Here is a 16767-nt window from a genome sequence, read left to right on the forward strand (position 1 = left end):
AAAAAAAAAAAAACTGAAAAACTGAAGTAAAATGTGGTGACAAAGAAATAGTGAGAGTTGAGTCTTCCAAATTCCTGGGATTACACATTAACAACACTCTAAACTGGTCAGCTCATATCGTCGACCTATGTAAAAGACTGAATTTAGGACCATTTGCCATTTGCTCAATTTCATCTGTTTGTGACTAGGACTCAATCAAAGTTGTGTACTTGGGATGCTTCCATTCACGTTCTGGTTTCAGTAACAGACAACTAAAGCCTTTACTGCACAGAAGAGAGTCGTCAGAATTATGAGTAGAGTGCATCCTTGATGCTCTTGCAGAAACTTATTCAAACAACTGGGGTCCTCACAATGCCATGCAAATACATATTTTTCACTAATGTACTTTGTGAACAATAATATACAATGTATAGGACAAACAGTGAAAATCATGATCATGACACAAGAAGTAAACGTGATCTTCACAAAGATACAAAAAGTCTCAGCATTGCACAGGACAGAGTACATTATTAATGTTTAAAAGTATACAATAAACTTCCAGTTAATGTTAAATCAGTAATTGGAGATATGACTAAATTCGAAAAACAGCTAAAACTATCTCTTTTGAATAGTTCTCTCTTTTCTTTACAGGAGTTTTTTGAAAATGTGTAATAATTAGTGAAATGTGTTTAATTTTAAGCATTCCTGTAAGAAATGACTATATAGCACTGTATATCAATTGTTGACAATGCTTTTATATAAATTAGAATGTAAGCCTTATCATTTGTTTGTTTACCCATCATTACAACTGTTGTCATTTGAACACTTGAACCTCATGTATTCGTTTGCATATGATTTCGATGGTAGGTTTGATGACTATTTACAAATGGTCATTATTCTAATAATCTGACACTTTCTACATCCCGGTGGTTCACTCACATCAAGGATCCGTGGAACTCAAAAGTAAGTAAATAATAAAATAAATAAAGAACAAGCGTTGGGAACAATGAGACATGTCTCCCTGTACCATCAACATTCTTGTCTCACTGTTCCCAATTGAAGACATTTTTCAAAATGGCTCCAAAGAAATGTAGCCTACAGCAACATTTTAGCAGAGTTTGTTTCTGTGTTGCGAAAATACAGTCTTTTATGTTATCAAACAAAAGTTTTTTTAAATATTTTATTGTCTACACATGAACAAAAGACTTAAAAATTAAAAAAATTTGTTTTCTTTCCACTTAGCACTAACATACTAACGAAAGAAATCACATGAGCAATATCTAGGCCGAAACATAGAAATGTAGAGAGTAAATGATAATGGTTACCTCACCCGCAGTTCTTACCAACAGCTGATACTAAACTTCCATAGATAAACCAAATGTCGCACTGTTCTCACTGTACACCGCAAGGAATTTGGAGCACAGGGATCCCATTCTTGAGGTCCTATCCAAACGGTTTTAACCTAGTTTAGCTTCGACGGTACTATGAGTGGACGATGTAAGGCAAAAACAACAGCGGACCTGTTTCCTGAAATTACATGCCACTTTAAGGCTCGGTCATGTCATTTAGAATGTTCCTGTAGATCAAATCATTTTCTAATTTCCAATCTGGCGGCATAATTTCATTAGCATCTTCCCCAGATACTCTAACTGGATATAACAGCGTGTTACGTGGCTTCTGATCCTCCTTTAACGAAGCTCCAGGTCCGAAATAACTAGGTGTCCGGATATTTTTACAGATACTGTATGTCACTGTAATGTAAGCAGTGATCATTCGTTTATGTAATGTATCTCAGTAATCCACTCTGTTGAAATTTATTACTGTAGTAATAGCTGATTTTAGACATACGCCAAATTTACATGTTTGGGAAGGTGTATAAATGTTTGTGCAAGTGTCAACATGACATTTACCTATCCCACCACTTTCCAAGTTTCTATCTTTTGCCTTAGCTTTGCTCTGTAAGCGTAGTAAGCATGTGGTTGTGGCAGGGGTTGTGTGTTAATTTTTGTTTAGCAACTTAGGCGGGGGGATAGTTATTTTGTAGCAGACTAAAGCGCTACCGTAATGTTTCTTCCAATTTAAGTTGTAGTAATAGGCAGTTTATTTTTGTCATTTGTCTTAATATAACAGTACAGCTACGTCAACGTCGAGTTAAAAGAAACCCGTATTGCTGCGTATTCGTGATTAAGTGGTGCATATACATATAATGAAGGAGAAAAGCAACCCCTAAGAAACAATTTAATACTCACATGCACAGAATTCTTAAACCGTCGATTGTTCAAATTTCTATCGAACATGTCCGATGCAGAACTACAGGAAGAGGAACGTGAAGTGCTGTCATCGATTTACGATGGCGATCCGGCCTTTCGTCAGCTCACAGCCACAACATTTCAGTATAAGGTGAAAAAGATTTTCCAAAAGCTTAGTGGTATTTTTTTATAGGTAAAGTGAGCACTTTAACAGGAATCGTTGTGAATTTCTATCCCCATAGTACGGTGATGATGGAGACCCGAAGACATTTCTCTTAGAAATATCATGGGGTGAAACATATCCGACCGAAAAGCCGAAGATAAATATGGACACTTTTTATAACAAGCACATGTAAGTATGTTTCTGTTGGTCCTGTGAATCGCCTAAAATTATACCACTGAATAACAAATATGTGCTAGCGACGTACACAATTTCAATTATATATTTTGATTCCTCCTATGACTTGATTTTTTCTTCTGTACTTTTGCAGCTGCACTGCACGTAGTAACTGCAGGCTTCTAGTAAAGGATAAAAGATGTTTCCTGCAAATACATTGCCTTGTTCAATTTTGTTATATAGGGTGAACATAATAGCAATTTTTGTGTATACCATATCAGTAAGTCTTGTTGGACAACTTTACAGATTGTGTTGCAGCTCTTAATACTGAATTTTAGTTGCACCTTGCAGCACACATTAGACATGAGGAGTGACATTGCCCTGAAACTCCTTAACTCTGGAATGTTTTCACATGACATCACACTGAGAATTTTGTTAATCTTTTGAAACATCATGTTGATCTCATTCACCATTTACACACAACTATTTTGAGTAACATTATTAATGCATTTGCTGACCTGAATAAAGTAAGTTTGGTTTTTCTGGTTCATTTAAACTGTATATTGGTTGATTAACCCTGGAACACTAAAGAGGGTAAAATGTTTCATTGCTTCTAAACCATCATACATTTTACTACTACATCTTTCATGCAAACAAAGTTATAATTTATAACTTATGCAATAGTTGATTAGGGTCGACAGAAGCGTCCGATCCCACGCGTCGGCTTTGACCCGTAACGTAAAGGTGTTGTGTGTGACGTCATGACGGCGCGGAGTTTGGTTTGAGTGTGGCTGTCTCCAGTTCTGTTTTATCTCATTTTGTTTACTTTTTTGATCTGTTCATTCTATCTCGTGAGATTTTTTTTTTAATTTAAAAACGCTTGTTACTTATTTTAATTATCTGTTTCCTCCAATTTCTGTTTTAGTTTATTATATTTATCTTTCTGATCTGTTCGTTCTATCCCGTGAGATTTTTTTTTTTAAAAAAAGACAAAAAACACTAATCAGCTACTGAAGCATCTTTATCTTCTATGGGTTGCAGGGGTTACGACCCCTGGGGAGGTGGGTGGGTATTCATGCATGGCTGTCTTCACTTACACGTTGTAGCTACGCAAGGCGTCTAAATTTGTTTATATTTAGTTTGCCCCCCCCCCCCCCCCCCACCCAAAACACCCCGTTTCCCGCGCTTGTCCCGTTAGTGTCATTAGGCTTCTTGTGGAAAGTGTGTGTGTTTGTTTTTTTTCCGCCATATTTGTGACGTCATGGGTCAAAACAGACGGGCGGGATCGGACGCTTCCATATTTCCGTTGATTACAATTGTAAGGTCTACAGCATAATGTTACATACAAAATAAGTACAAAATGTCCCACTTTACACCCTGTACTGACAATACCAGATTGGTGGGGAACACCAAATTGGTACCAACTGCAATCATAAATTTTAGGAGATGTGAGTAATCTAGTTTTGATTAGCAACAGGTGCACTAGCTATTGTTTCTTCCTGGTTTACAACTGGAAACATGCAAGATACATCTGTAACAGATGCCAGCAAAATGAAATAGCAATCATTTTGTGTAATCTCACAGGGGGTTATAAAATGACAATTTCAGAATTTAGTCATATTTATTACATGGATACCTTCATGTCTTCATAGTAAAACTGCCAAATAGCACTGTCCCAATTTTAACCGATTTATATAAATTCTGGTTTGAATGCTGAGTGGCATTTATCTGGTTATTAGTCAGGCAACAATTTCCTATTTTTTGAAATCTACTATTTAATAAATACCTCGGTTTTATATACATCTAGTATGTAGGTCAATTGATATAACATTCAAATCTTGTATGAAAAATGTCAACTTTCCATACTGTGCTTTAAATTCATGATTTTTAAGCCTAACGGGGAAACAGTACAGATCTCAGCTTTTAACTGTTTAGCCCTAGAATGAAGTATAAATAATAATGAAATCATTTAGTATTGCAGTGAATAGGTCTTGCCTTCACTTAAAGATGACTCCATCAGAGAAAAACGTCAGATTTGAAGAACTTCAAAGCCATGGGGGGGGGGGGGAGGGAGTATGTAGTCAATCGTACATAAACTTGATTTTACTGAAATATTTACATATCTGGTAGCAACCTTAGGTGCAAATGAGAATATCCTTCCTTGCTTTATTCATTGGCAAAGAGTAAAATGAAAATGGCACTGACGCATAGGCTGCCACCCACATTAAACACCACAGGGAGTTGGCATATAAAAACTGTGTATATCCCTCGAAAAATTATTCTTAAAATATTTGTGGTTGATCTACAGGTCAGAACAGTAAACAGGTGAGAGCTGAAAATAATTAACAATCATTTTCTTAATGTATATGTTGTAACTGTTAAATGTGCTTTCAGTGTAAAAAATTACAAGACTTGTTGGGTGCATAAAATTGGTGTTGTATACAGTATTATTTTCCATAACATCTTGATACCAAAGATGAAATAAATGATCTTAAAAGTGAGAGATATGATCATCTTGTTGTACTTAGTCAAGTTTATGCAGCCATGCACTGTCACTTTGTAATGATGGGACATTTACCTTACATATAACATTGGAGAATGGAATCTGAACAGTATTTTTCCTACTGGACCTTGAAAGGAATTGTGATTCAGCAGGAGATGTGCAATTAATCTCAACATTCCTGAAATCATATGATACCTGGGATATGTGTTCTATGTACTAATTCTCACCATATTTGAAAGCTGCCTACTGCCCCACATGCAGCTGTTCCAACAAAGCATTTTCACAAGCTGCCAGAGCACCAGTGGTCCCATTTGCATGTGCTGAAATTCTCTTCATTAGAAAGGTCTTAGTAGCAGTGACTACAGCTCAAATTGTACGATTGTTTCTTGGAGAACAAGTAGAATACAGTTAGGACATTTCCAGGAGCACTACTGTGCTGTGCATTTCTAGTCACTGATATGTGAAAATGGCATTTCATTTTTTTCTGTGCCAGTGAATAAAGTGAGGTAGGATAATCTTATTTGCACCTAAGGTTGCTACCAAATGTGTAAACATTTCAGCAAAAAACGTTGGGATTAAGTTGTCTATGGACTCCCTGCAGGACTTTGAAGTTTGCCAGATCTGATGTTTTTTCTCCGACGGAGTCATCTTTGAATGTAAGACCTGTTAATTTCAGTACCAAATGCTTTTGGTTATTTATATTTAATGCTAGAGCTAAAGAGTTACAAGCTGGGATCTGTGCTGTTTCCCCGTACAAAGTTAGGCTTTTTATAAAAATTACAAAATTTAAAGCACAGCGTAGAGAAATGTGTTTGTCAACATTTTTTCATGAAAAATCAGTATGATGTATCCTATTTCTTATACATTATGTTTCAGTGGCCTACATACTAGGTGCATAAAAACTGAGGTTTGTAGATCAGCTCATTACTAAGTACCGGTAGTTGATATCTGAAAATAGGGATATTGGTGCCTGACTAATTACTGGACACACATCCTTTAGCCTTCAGACTTGACTTTATCAAAAATGGTTAGCACTTTTACTATTAAGACATGTAGCTATCCATGTATCAAATATTATTGAATTCTGAAATGGTCACCTGAGGATTCACAAAAATGTGCTTGTCTAAAATAACCCACAGGGAAAAGTAAGCCTGATGTTGATATAAGGCAACCTGCCACAGTAGTAGGGGCATTTCAGTTTTTTTTTATATTTTTAAGCATGTTACATTTAAAACTTAAAGCCTCTTACACCGTTTAGACTGTAGGTTTAGCTCATATTTTGGAGTAAGAACAGGCTTCTCACATGCCTAATGAAATGAAATTTACAGAATGTTGTCATATGCCTAACAAAATGAAACTTACAGATACTGTCCCTCAGATTTCAGAAACAATTATAATTAAAATTGATCATGTAGACTCACTTCATGATGAAATTGGAGCATAGAAATTCTCAATCCAAAAGGCACTGTTTCACAGTTTCAGTTCGGAAGAATTAGCTCAGATTAACAGCATGTGACTAGAACTGCATGTCCAGATTGTTGCCAGTCTATTAGAATAATTTGGGCAATGCTGCCAGACACTTTCCTCTTACCCTGGGGGGAAAAAAAAAAATTACATCCTTAACAGGAATTTGTTTTCATGTTTACTGTTACACCAAATCTTGCGACAGGAATTTCTGGTTTTGGCTGTTAATTTTGTTATATTTGGAAAATACATATAATTACCTTTTCACTTCATATGCTACTTTCACTAGTGTCTTTAAAATTGAAATATACATATCTTGTCCAAAAGATTGTGAAATGCCCCAGTAATAAAAGATATGCTTTTAGCCAGTGCAATGCATCATCAGTGATTGGTTATATACCATTGTTAACATATAATCCCCTCTTTTCCTGAGAGGGGTGTGATTAAACAGTATTTTAACCTTCTCAAGAATCATATTTTGCATTTCGATCTTGCATTTATTGGTACTTTGGCTCAACAGTTTTGATATGTTTTGTAGTTGTAAATTTCACATGGGCTTCATTATACTTAATGTATATCATTTTATTAATTTAACAAAAGTTTTTTAGCAAAGTTCCTCAGCATTTGGTGTCTTGATACTATAATGTATTCATGATACTTACCTTCTGAAGGCAAAGTTCCAGTGCTGCTGGTACATGCATAAAAGCGGGAAGAAACAAAATGTAGGCATTTAGCTGGTAGTTCCTTTCTCAGGGAAGAAAGAGGTTTAGCTGGATAAGGGTTGGAAAGGAGGAAAAGGTCACTCAAATCCTTAATGAGAGGAACCTGTGTGTTGTGTCTTTGTAATGTAATAGTTTTCTCAAGGGTCTTTTCCTTTTGCAAGTATATTAGTTAGTTGTGAAAATGTTTGTGAGTACCTGTCACATTTAGGAACGTGCATTGAATTTGTGTGTTTTTTTCTATTTATAGAAACAGTAGTAAGCTACACTTAAACTGTGAAAGCAGTCTTCTGTTTTGATGGAAATTTAATGCACATCCAGTTATGCAGCTGGTAATTTGTACAAATTTTGAAAGTCTTCACTATTAGCATGTTTCTCTTCCCCATCCAGATTACCAGAGGTGAAGGCACATATTGTATCTGAAATTGATAAAGAGGCTGAACAGTATTTAGGAGCAGCTATGACGTATACCTTGTTTGAATTTGTTAAAGAGAGAGCACAAGATCTGATGTCAGCGCAACCAGAAAGCACTGTAACCAGCATTTCTTCTGCTGTAGAGAACGTCTCTTTAGCTGACTCACAGGTAAGGTTGTTCGCCATCTTGCAGTCTTCTCCAATGGTTGTTTGAACAATGTTTATAATGAGCTTATTTGGGATGTCTGAACAGGTCTCTTGTAGATTTTGTTTGCAGTTGAGTGAGGCTAGAAACAGAACAGAATGGAAAAGTGAAATAGCGATTAAAATTGACACAGCTTGGACATTAATTATATAACTAGGTAGAACAAGACACTTCCATTGGTGATGACATTAGTGAAGTTGCTGGGGCGTGCTTTGAAGCCACTGGCTTAAATAAATGTGCCATGAAGAAAAGATAAGACTACTTAAGTGAATTACTATCCAACATCAGAAAGCATAATTGCATTCAGTTTTAGAAAAATTCTAGATATTTAAAAAATTATATACATAGTTTTTTTGTTAAAGGTGTCCTCTATATATTCATATGACATTATATTTATTTGCAGTTTGTCTTCTTGTGCTTTGTCCACCTCTAACAAGGGAACCATAAATGCTCCTATCACCAGTTTGCTTCATATTGCTAGGATGTGTAGATCATGGTTGGGACTTTAATATATTAAATAGGAAGATGCAACTCCCAACTGGTTTTGATAAAATTCAGTTTTGAAAATTTTAGGCATGCTAATATATTTCGTGGGATCACTATTACTCGAGGGGTCTACAGCCAAGTAAGCACATGCTTAGTTGCACAAATGCATGATCTCTGGATCAAACCTTGCTGCCTGGACATTCTGTTTATTTCCTCCTCCTCCTCCTCCGCCACATATGTAACAACAGATTTATTACGACTGTACTGATCACCAATATCACACAAATTGTTTATTATTTTCGTAATCTTTACCTTGAAAAATTCTTTAAAATTTTTGTAGTAGTTTCCCATTATAACAGTGTTGGTGCAGGTATGTTCCATTTCACCAGGGGGTGTTTTTTTTTTTTTTTGGTATCTGTGCAAGTGTTTGAACTCAACAAGAGTGCATTTTCCTGGTATAAGTCCACTTATGGTATGACTCACCATACGAATCCATTTTTCCTGTATTTGTGTAAGTAGTGTTGTCCCACCGGAAAGAGCTGCATGTGACAAATGACGTTTGATTGTTGGAAGGATAAATGAACAGTGTTCACAAATCATAAAATACTTCATTTGTATGTTACCCTGTGGCAAGTGTTTGCCAACATTCCAGAAATCTAATTTTATGAGTAATTGTAGTGATATGCATGGCACTTACACAACAAACAAATGTGAATCTGATTGTGAAGTTTCAAAACTGTGATTAAGAATGCAACTCATTTATAGTGAACAGCCCTTTCTCCAAAACAGTCTCATTGCTTTGAATCTTTCTGCAGCAATAACATAAGATTATGTGGAAGCTGGAGAAGAAATTCTTCACAACACTTTCAAAATGAGAGTAGAGATGACAACTCGTGGTACAAAAAAACTTATTCCTTACCAAGAAAGTCTGTGCCTGGATGCCTGTATTTTATTCCTTAGAAGCACCGCATCTGACTTCTAGCATGGTGGTGGCGGTGGCGGCGGTGGTGGTGGTTGAAAATGGTGGGTGTTTATGGCTCTGAATGGCTGTTTCTGTATGAGTATCTGTAATCTGTTATATCCTGAAATATCCTTTGTCTGAAGCACTGGGGATATTGTGGGCCTCACATAGATGAGTTAGTGAGTCGGAGTGGTAGCCTTTTCAAAGAGGTTTTCTGACTTGCTTTGTAAGTAGGCAGATGATTTGCCTAAGTGATCCCTAGTGTGGTGTGTATCTGTCAGCATTGGCTATGACACAGAGGACTTCGCTCTGCAATTGTAAATTGCTCAGATATGTCTGCCACTGCGGACCGCACCTCTGATTCATAAAGCATGGTTGGAAGGATTACACTCCTGTAGATTCTTAGTGTAGTCGCTATTATTAGTAGTGGGTACAACCGTTAGAATACAGGGCATCCTTTATCTCTTGCTCTGTCAATTTGTGTTATGGCATAATCCATATATACCTCACGAACGTTAAACATCTACCATGCTGCAGGCTGAGAGAGATTTCCCAGTCATTTCATTCTATTACTCTGCCCGCCACAAAAATATGGCAGTGTTACATTATTTGTGCACGTTATTGTGACTCTCTTGTCAGGATTATCTTTATTTTCCACAGCTTGAACCACTGAGTGATAGCATCTAGCTTTTCCTGTAGTTTTCATGCAATGAAGTTGAGGTTGCTGCTGCTTCCGTAAACCGCTGTGTCATCTTCTTACAAGGCAGTTTCCCTCTTGCAACTTAGGCACATCATTGGTGTAGAATATGTGTATTACGGGGCCCAGAACAGAGCCCTGCGGGTCCCCAGCCACAGTGTTTCTGATCATGTGAACATGAACATGCTTTTTGCACCAGACAGGAATAAGACAGTCATGCAGATCGTATGCCTTTGCAGTGCCTAACTGGGACAGTTTATAGATTAAGCCATCATGCCAGGCTGTGTCTAAGGCCTTCTCGATACCGAGAAAGACTACTCCAGTTTTGTGCTTCATGTCTTGTGCCCTTCACACATGTTCCACTAGACATAAGGATTGGTCGATAGCTCTGTGTTCTGGATGGAATCCAAACTGCTTGGGGCAAATACTGTTGTGGTCTGTCGGGAACTGGATGCAGGCTCTGTGTATAAGACATTTAAGTACTTTCTTAAGAACGCGCAGGAGTGAAATGGGTCTTCAGGTTTGTGGATCAGGTTCTGTTAGGTTCGCGAAGATTTATGACTAGACCAGTTTTCCAGGTGGTTGGGGAGTTGGTTAGGGAGAGGCATTGGTCATAGACAGTGATGAGGTAGGCGATTGCTGAAGGAGGTAGTTGGTTGAGGTGGGGGACACGGACCTTGTCAGGCCAGAGGGGGGAGGGTTGTTCTTCTCTACCCATCTAATGTAGGCACTCACAAGGCAGTTGGAAACTGGTGTAAACATTGGCCTAATATCTCTCAACTGAGCCACTTGTTCACCTATTTGCCCCCCCCCCCCCCCCCCTACCTGTCAATCACTTCATCTTCAATGCCATGAGTTTGGAATTGTGACTCCAGTGACGTCATCAGTACTTCATCTTTCTCATCATCATCATAGATGTGCCCATTTTCCCCTTGGCGTGGCCTGTCTACCCTGGGATTAGCCTTCAGTGGTTTCATGATCTTCCATGTGGAAGAGTAAATACTTGGTTCACGTCGCGCTCTTCACGTCGCGCTCTTCACGTCGCGCTCTTCACGTCGCGCTCTTCACGTCGCGCTCTTCACGACGCGCTCTTCACGACGCGCTCTTCACGACGCGCTCTGCTTCCCAGAGCCTTTAGTCACTGCAGGCGCATCTATGCTCCTGCAATCTCTCATTTCACCTGTCCTTCCAGCTGTCGAAGCAGATAGCGACCAACGGGGTCGCGGTAACGTTACCAAGCCCTCCTCCCACTTTGCTTAGTAACTATCGGGTGCCAGATGTCGGGGGCTAGGTCCCTAGCACCAGGTGTGATGGTCTGCCTGATGCTTGTTTCTCAATCACACTTCTGTAGGACTTTTGTGAAATACTCAGTTCCTTAGTCCACATCTTATCCGTTTTGCATTTTCAGTTTGCCCTCCAGGTGATGTCCCACTAGGGTGTTGTATTGTTGCCAGTTGGTAGTGTGTGTTATTTTTGCCATCCTCCTGTCTCTCTCTTCAACATTGGCACATTCCAATATGATGGGCTATGGTCTGAATGCAGCTTGTAAAACTGTGGTCACATTCCCCACTGCAGGCCCTTTGTTGGGAAAATATCAAGGATATTGAACCTGGACTAAGCATGGTAGGGGATGTGAGAAGGCTCCTCTGGAACAGTTACCCTCAGGAAGGGATTGCCCCTCTCAGACTGCCTCCATCTTCTTCTGCTAGCATCATGAAGTTGCGACCTCAGTCACTGTGTGGCATTCAGGTCCCCAGCATGTTAATACATGCTCGTAATTGCCTGTTACAACCTGAAGGTCCTGTGCATTTATGTTACTGTGTGGAGAGTTGCAAACAGAAATTGTGATTAGGATGTTTAACTCAACACCTCCAGCCCTGACCGTGACCAAACTTGGTATATTGATTGTCTGGTGGCAAATCCTCTGCCTCACAAGAAAGGCAACCCTTCAACTACACTTGGTGACCGATAGGCTAGTACATCATGCTGGAGTGTAGTAGTAGATTTTCAGGTGACATGCCTATGATAATTTGTCTGTGTGTGCAGGTGACCCCTGTGGCTTGCTGATCTAGGAAGGAATGCAGTTGTATTATCTTAGCAGAAATACTATTAACATTCAATTTCATATTTGTATGTTTTTATACGTAAGGGCCATTCAGAGAATAGTACGACTGCCTCCACTAAGACCATCTTTTTTATGAACTTATCTGGCACAGCTCTCACTGAGGCATTATTTCTTTGATTTTTGATGTTAGTGTTGCTAAGCAAACACTGAAAACACTGATCTAAGTTCATATAGCTCTCTCATCAGGCTGCTGAGATCATTGCCTGCCATTTGCTGGGGTGTTACTGGTGGGGGCTTTGAAGTGCTGCTGGCAGTACCTCTGCCAGTATTGGCCCCCTGTGGTGGTGGGGGTCAGTGCATCTCTGGCACTGTGGGAGAGGGGGGGGGGGGGAGGGCAGCACTGTAGGGAAGGGGGAAAGCCCAAGGGTTCTTCTGAGGTGGTAGTGCCAGAAACTGACCGGGCTGCAGTTGAAACACCACCTTCTTGCTAGTTTTTGAACCAGTTTGCCATGACCACTGTCGTGTAGTTATGTGCGTCTCAGGTCATGCAGCAACCTCTGGTAAGCCTCGCAGCTGTGGTAGTTTGCCGGCTGATTCCCATGGCAATTTGTGCAGATGGGGCAGTTATCCTGTCTTTTGGCAGAGCTTTGTGAAGTCTGGGCCTGCACATTTAACGCTCTGTTAAGACAGTCCTAGCAGGTAATCAACTTAAAAAACACATGCCAGTCATTCTCATCTGTTTTGGACTGCCTTAACAGATATATCATAATAATGGTCTAACAGTTTTTAGCATTGTACTTGATAATGGCATAAAAGCTGAAATCTAGATATTACAGAAGTTAAATACAGTAATACACAGTCAAATGGTGGTTTATTATTTTAAAAAATATTGCACGATTATGGCTCAACGCCATTGAAAACATTTCGTGTAAGTTTGTTAGAGTGAAACACTGGATTTTTTTGTAAGTCACAAATGAGTATTATTCACAGGTTTTGAATACAAGATGGCCCCCACAGAAAGATTTATTGACTTTCACAATATTTCTAGGGACAAAACTGCTTAGCATTTGTCAGAAACTATACTCAATGTGCTTGATGTTTGGGGAGTTATTGACAAAATAGTGATCCAACATATGATGGAGCCTCGGTAATGGCAGGAAAACAAGGTGGTGTCCAGAATTTTGTTAAACAAAAATGTCTGCAAGCTCTATTTTTGCACCATTATTCTCATGAACTTAATGTTTACATCATCTAAAAGTATCAAAGCAGTTAAGTTTTTCATTTACAGTCTTGTCATTCCATTTGTTTTCAGCAAGAGAACACAACTCTTAGAAAATACAAGATTCAGATTGCCTAAAACATGTATTACATGTTGGAATTTCAATTCATAGGATGTTCACATAGTATATCTTAAATACCATGAGTTGAAAGACATTTTCCAAAATATCAACAGTGATTATGAATATCAGGATGCAGAGTCATTCTGGCTTGATTAAAATTCATAACAAAACTCAATTTTTTTTCCTACTTTACCTTTACAAAAAAATATTTGTATATGTTGACCATCTCTTTGCACTTCAACACAAAATTGAGTGTCACTTTAGTATGTGTAACGTTGAAATTAGAAGACCATCAGCCCTGCAGGGAGCTCACTACTTGTTGGCTCTTTCCTTTCCATGCTGCATGTCCACCCTTCTCCTGTTCTTTTTTCCGTCCCTTGGGGAACATGTCTTGGATATTTTGGGGAATACATCTTGCAGTTTAGATAGCCCAGCATTGGAACAGTCATCTGTTTTTCTTTCTTTCTTTGCTCTCGATTTCCTCCCCTTCCTCTACTTCGGCATTTGAGGCTTCTCTTTGTTCTTTTTCATCCTTATGTTTTCCTGAAGGCTGGCCCATGCATTTGACGTGTAACAGGTGACAGTTAAGCATAATTCCTAGCAGCGGACTGACAGGTAGGGGTCACACGTACCCCCGGTACAGACCAGGCCCGGGGGGGGGGGGATTGCCTGATCTGTTACCTTTCCAATTGCCAGTTGGTCCCTTTGTTAGGGGTTTGGGAGGTGTGGACAATCATCTAAAGTGGGTTAGCCCCCTCTGAGGGGGGGCCCAGTTGGAAGAAGCACCATTGGAGACTGGGGCAATCATGAGGGATTTTTTTCACAGTGAGCCAATCATGATCTTGGACTACATCTAGAAAATGTAAACGGAATGAGACTAAAGATTCAAAGACACTCTCAGCTGCACCTCAGTTCCTTGTGATATCACATTCCGAAGGTGGTCATTTCTTTGCTGCAGTTAACTTTTTTATTTTTCAGGAAGGTGTTATCGAATTGCAGGCCCTGTGAAATCCTGCCCTCACTTATGTAGTGAAACTTCACTTCTGGAGACTGTCTCTGATTTTCAAGCCCAACAACTGCTTACAGCTTTGATCCTCCACGGCTATCCTGTTCGTGTCAAGGCCCATCAAATTCTGAATTCTTCACATAGTGTTATTTACACTTGGCTGCTTGATGGTCTGACTGAGAAGAAATCCAAACTTACCTCTATGACCAGGGCATCATTCAGGTCCATTGGGTAATGAAAAAGATTGATGCAGCCGTAGTGCCTACATACAATCTCTTTCTCACATTTGGTTGAGTAGTGCTTCCTTCAAAGATAAAGGCAGGCTATGAAGTCTTCATGGTCTGACTGTACATTCCAAATGCAATGCATTGCTACCAGTGTCAATGTTACAACCACACTCTTATGTTCTATCAAAACACAGCAAAATGTTACTTCTTGTAGGGATGCTCACGAGGGCAATTGTCTGCTCCTTCTTCCTGCTCTATGAAATTGTAATGATGACCATTCCGCCTCATCTCATGAGTGTCTCCTGTACCCCGATGAGCGGGTCATCCAGGAGATCCAGGTGGAGGAAAAAGTATGTTACCCTGTCTCTCACAAGTTGTTGGCTAGTCGAACGCCCTGCATTTTACCATCCAGCACTTAAACAGTACTGATATTGCTACATCTCTCTCCACGGAGGACATGGCCACGCTGACATGCGACCTCCAATTCAGCATTGCAGTTGTAAAATTGCCCAGTAGCACAGTAGCATCCTCATCTTCTCCTCCTACAGCTTCTCAACACCAAGTCTTTGCCCCCGATGGCGAAATCACCAACTGCTCAACCAGCAGGCCGGAAAGGACAAATAGAATATTTCCACAAAGACTTTCTACAACCCTCAGCCAACAACCATTGGTGTCTTCATCTGACAATCGCAAAGGCTCTAAGAAATCAAAGAAAGGCAAACAACCTCCTCTTTCCCCTAATCTTGAGATCCTCTTCAGTGGTGTGCTGCATGATACCCCACCCGACCGACCTCCATTTCACCAGTGCACAGCACCTACTGTTTTTCTGCCCTGAAAACTGCAGGCTGATCGGGGAGAACGTCAACGCCTCTAGATTTCATGGAACTGGATCCTCCCACCTCTGCACTCGGTGGCATTGAGTCTTTGAAGGCTGGCTCTCGGCAGCCGCTGTGGTGACTACCCAATATTTGTTCCCTCCTCCCTGTTCCCCATTATGACTCTTCTCCAATGAAACATTCATGGCATTAGATCCAACAAGGAGGAATCAGTGCTGCTCTTGGAATTGCGGTACCTTGTTACTTTGTCTCCAGGAAACAAAACTTTGTCCTTGCAACTGCTTTGATCTCTCATATTTCCTTCTGGTTTGCTTTGAGTTCCCCCTGAGGACGGCATTCTCTCTTGGGGAGTCATCCTGCTCGTTTGGGATGACATCCATATCCAAATCCTCTCACTGAACACCTGGCTGCAAGCTGTTGCAGTGCGCAGTTTTCTTCCACCTTTTATCTTTGTTATGTCTACTTCTCGTACTTCCCACAGTCTTTTGCTGTCACCAGAGCAGACTTCCTCCGGCTTATTGGTCAGCTCTCTCACCCCTTGCTACTGCTTGGCAACTATAAGAACATGTCAGAAAGATACCCTCTTGGCTGACCTCAAACAACTCGACCTCATCTGCCTTAACACTGGAGCACCCACATTTTTTTCAGCCACCACACACACCTCTTCTCATTTGAACCTCTCATTCTGCACTGCCCAGTGTGCCCGTTGCATCTAATGGTGTGTTCAGTCTGACACATACTTCAGCAACCATATCCCATGTGCTACCCGTTCACTGACTCCTATCCCATCTACGTATAAACCTAATTGGCTGCTTTCTAAGACCAACTGGAGACTACTCATCCCTGTCAACTTTCAATGAACATTTCCCCAGTTGTGATTACCGGGTAGAGTACCTTACGAAGGTTATCTTTATTGCTGCAGTACATTTTATACTGTGCTGTGTTCTGGTCCCCCGGTGGACTGAGGTATGCTGCAGTACAATGTGCATGTGGAGACTTGTTTTCTGTATTTTTAGTTGCCATCGTGTAATGGAGAACTGTATTCATTGTAAACAGATTTGTGTGCAGTGTCATCGCATTCTTTGGGGTAGTAAAAAAGTTAGGTAGATTTGATTTACTGTTTCTTTTAAGTTTCACTCCATCTTCCATCATGTGGGGTAACCTCTGTCGGCTCTATGGGACCAAGCTCCAGTCCCCAATTTCTAGCCTGGTTGTAGAAGACATTGTCATTGTGGACACTGTCGTTATCTCCATCACCTTAGGCTACTATTTTGCAGAG

General features: G+C 39.9%; 1 protein-coding gene across 1 annotated transcript in view; it reads left to right on the forward strand.

The window, feature by feature from the left end:
* The first annotated feature begins 1920 nt into the window (after nt 1-1920).
* LOC126170518 (RWD domain-containing protein 4) overlaps nt 1921-16767 on the forward strand; it is a 32106-nt gene continuing 17259 nt past the window's right edge. Inside the window, exons 1-3 of the mRNA XM_049920732.1 lie at nt 1921-2379; nt 2471-2580; nt 7642-7834. Coding sequence (XP_049776689.1) covers nt 2275-2379; nt 2471-2580; nt 7642-7834 — 408 coding nt within the window. The 5' untranslated portion in view covers nt 1921-2274. The remainder of the gene's footprint in view (nt 2380-2470; nt 2581-7641; nt 7835-16767) is intronic.

Source organism: Schistocerca cancellata, chromosome 1 (assembly GCF_023864275.1).
Source record: "Schistocerca cancellata isolate TAMUIC-IGC-003103 chromosome 1, iqSchCanc2.1, whole genome shotgun sequence".
In the NCBI taxonomy this organism is placed as follows: domain Eukaryota; kingdom Metazoa; phylum Arthropoda; class Insecta; order Orthoptera; family Acrididae; genus Schistocerca; species Schistocerca cancellata.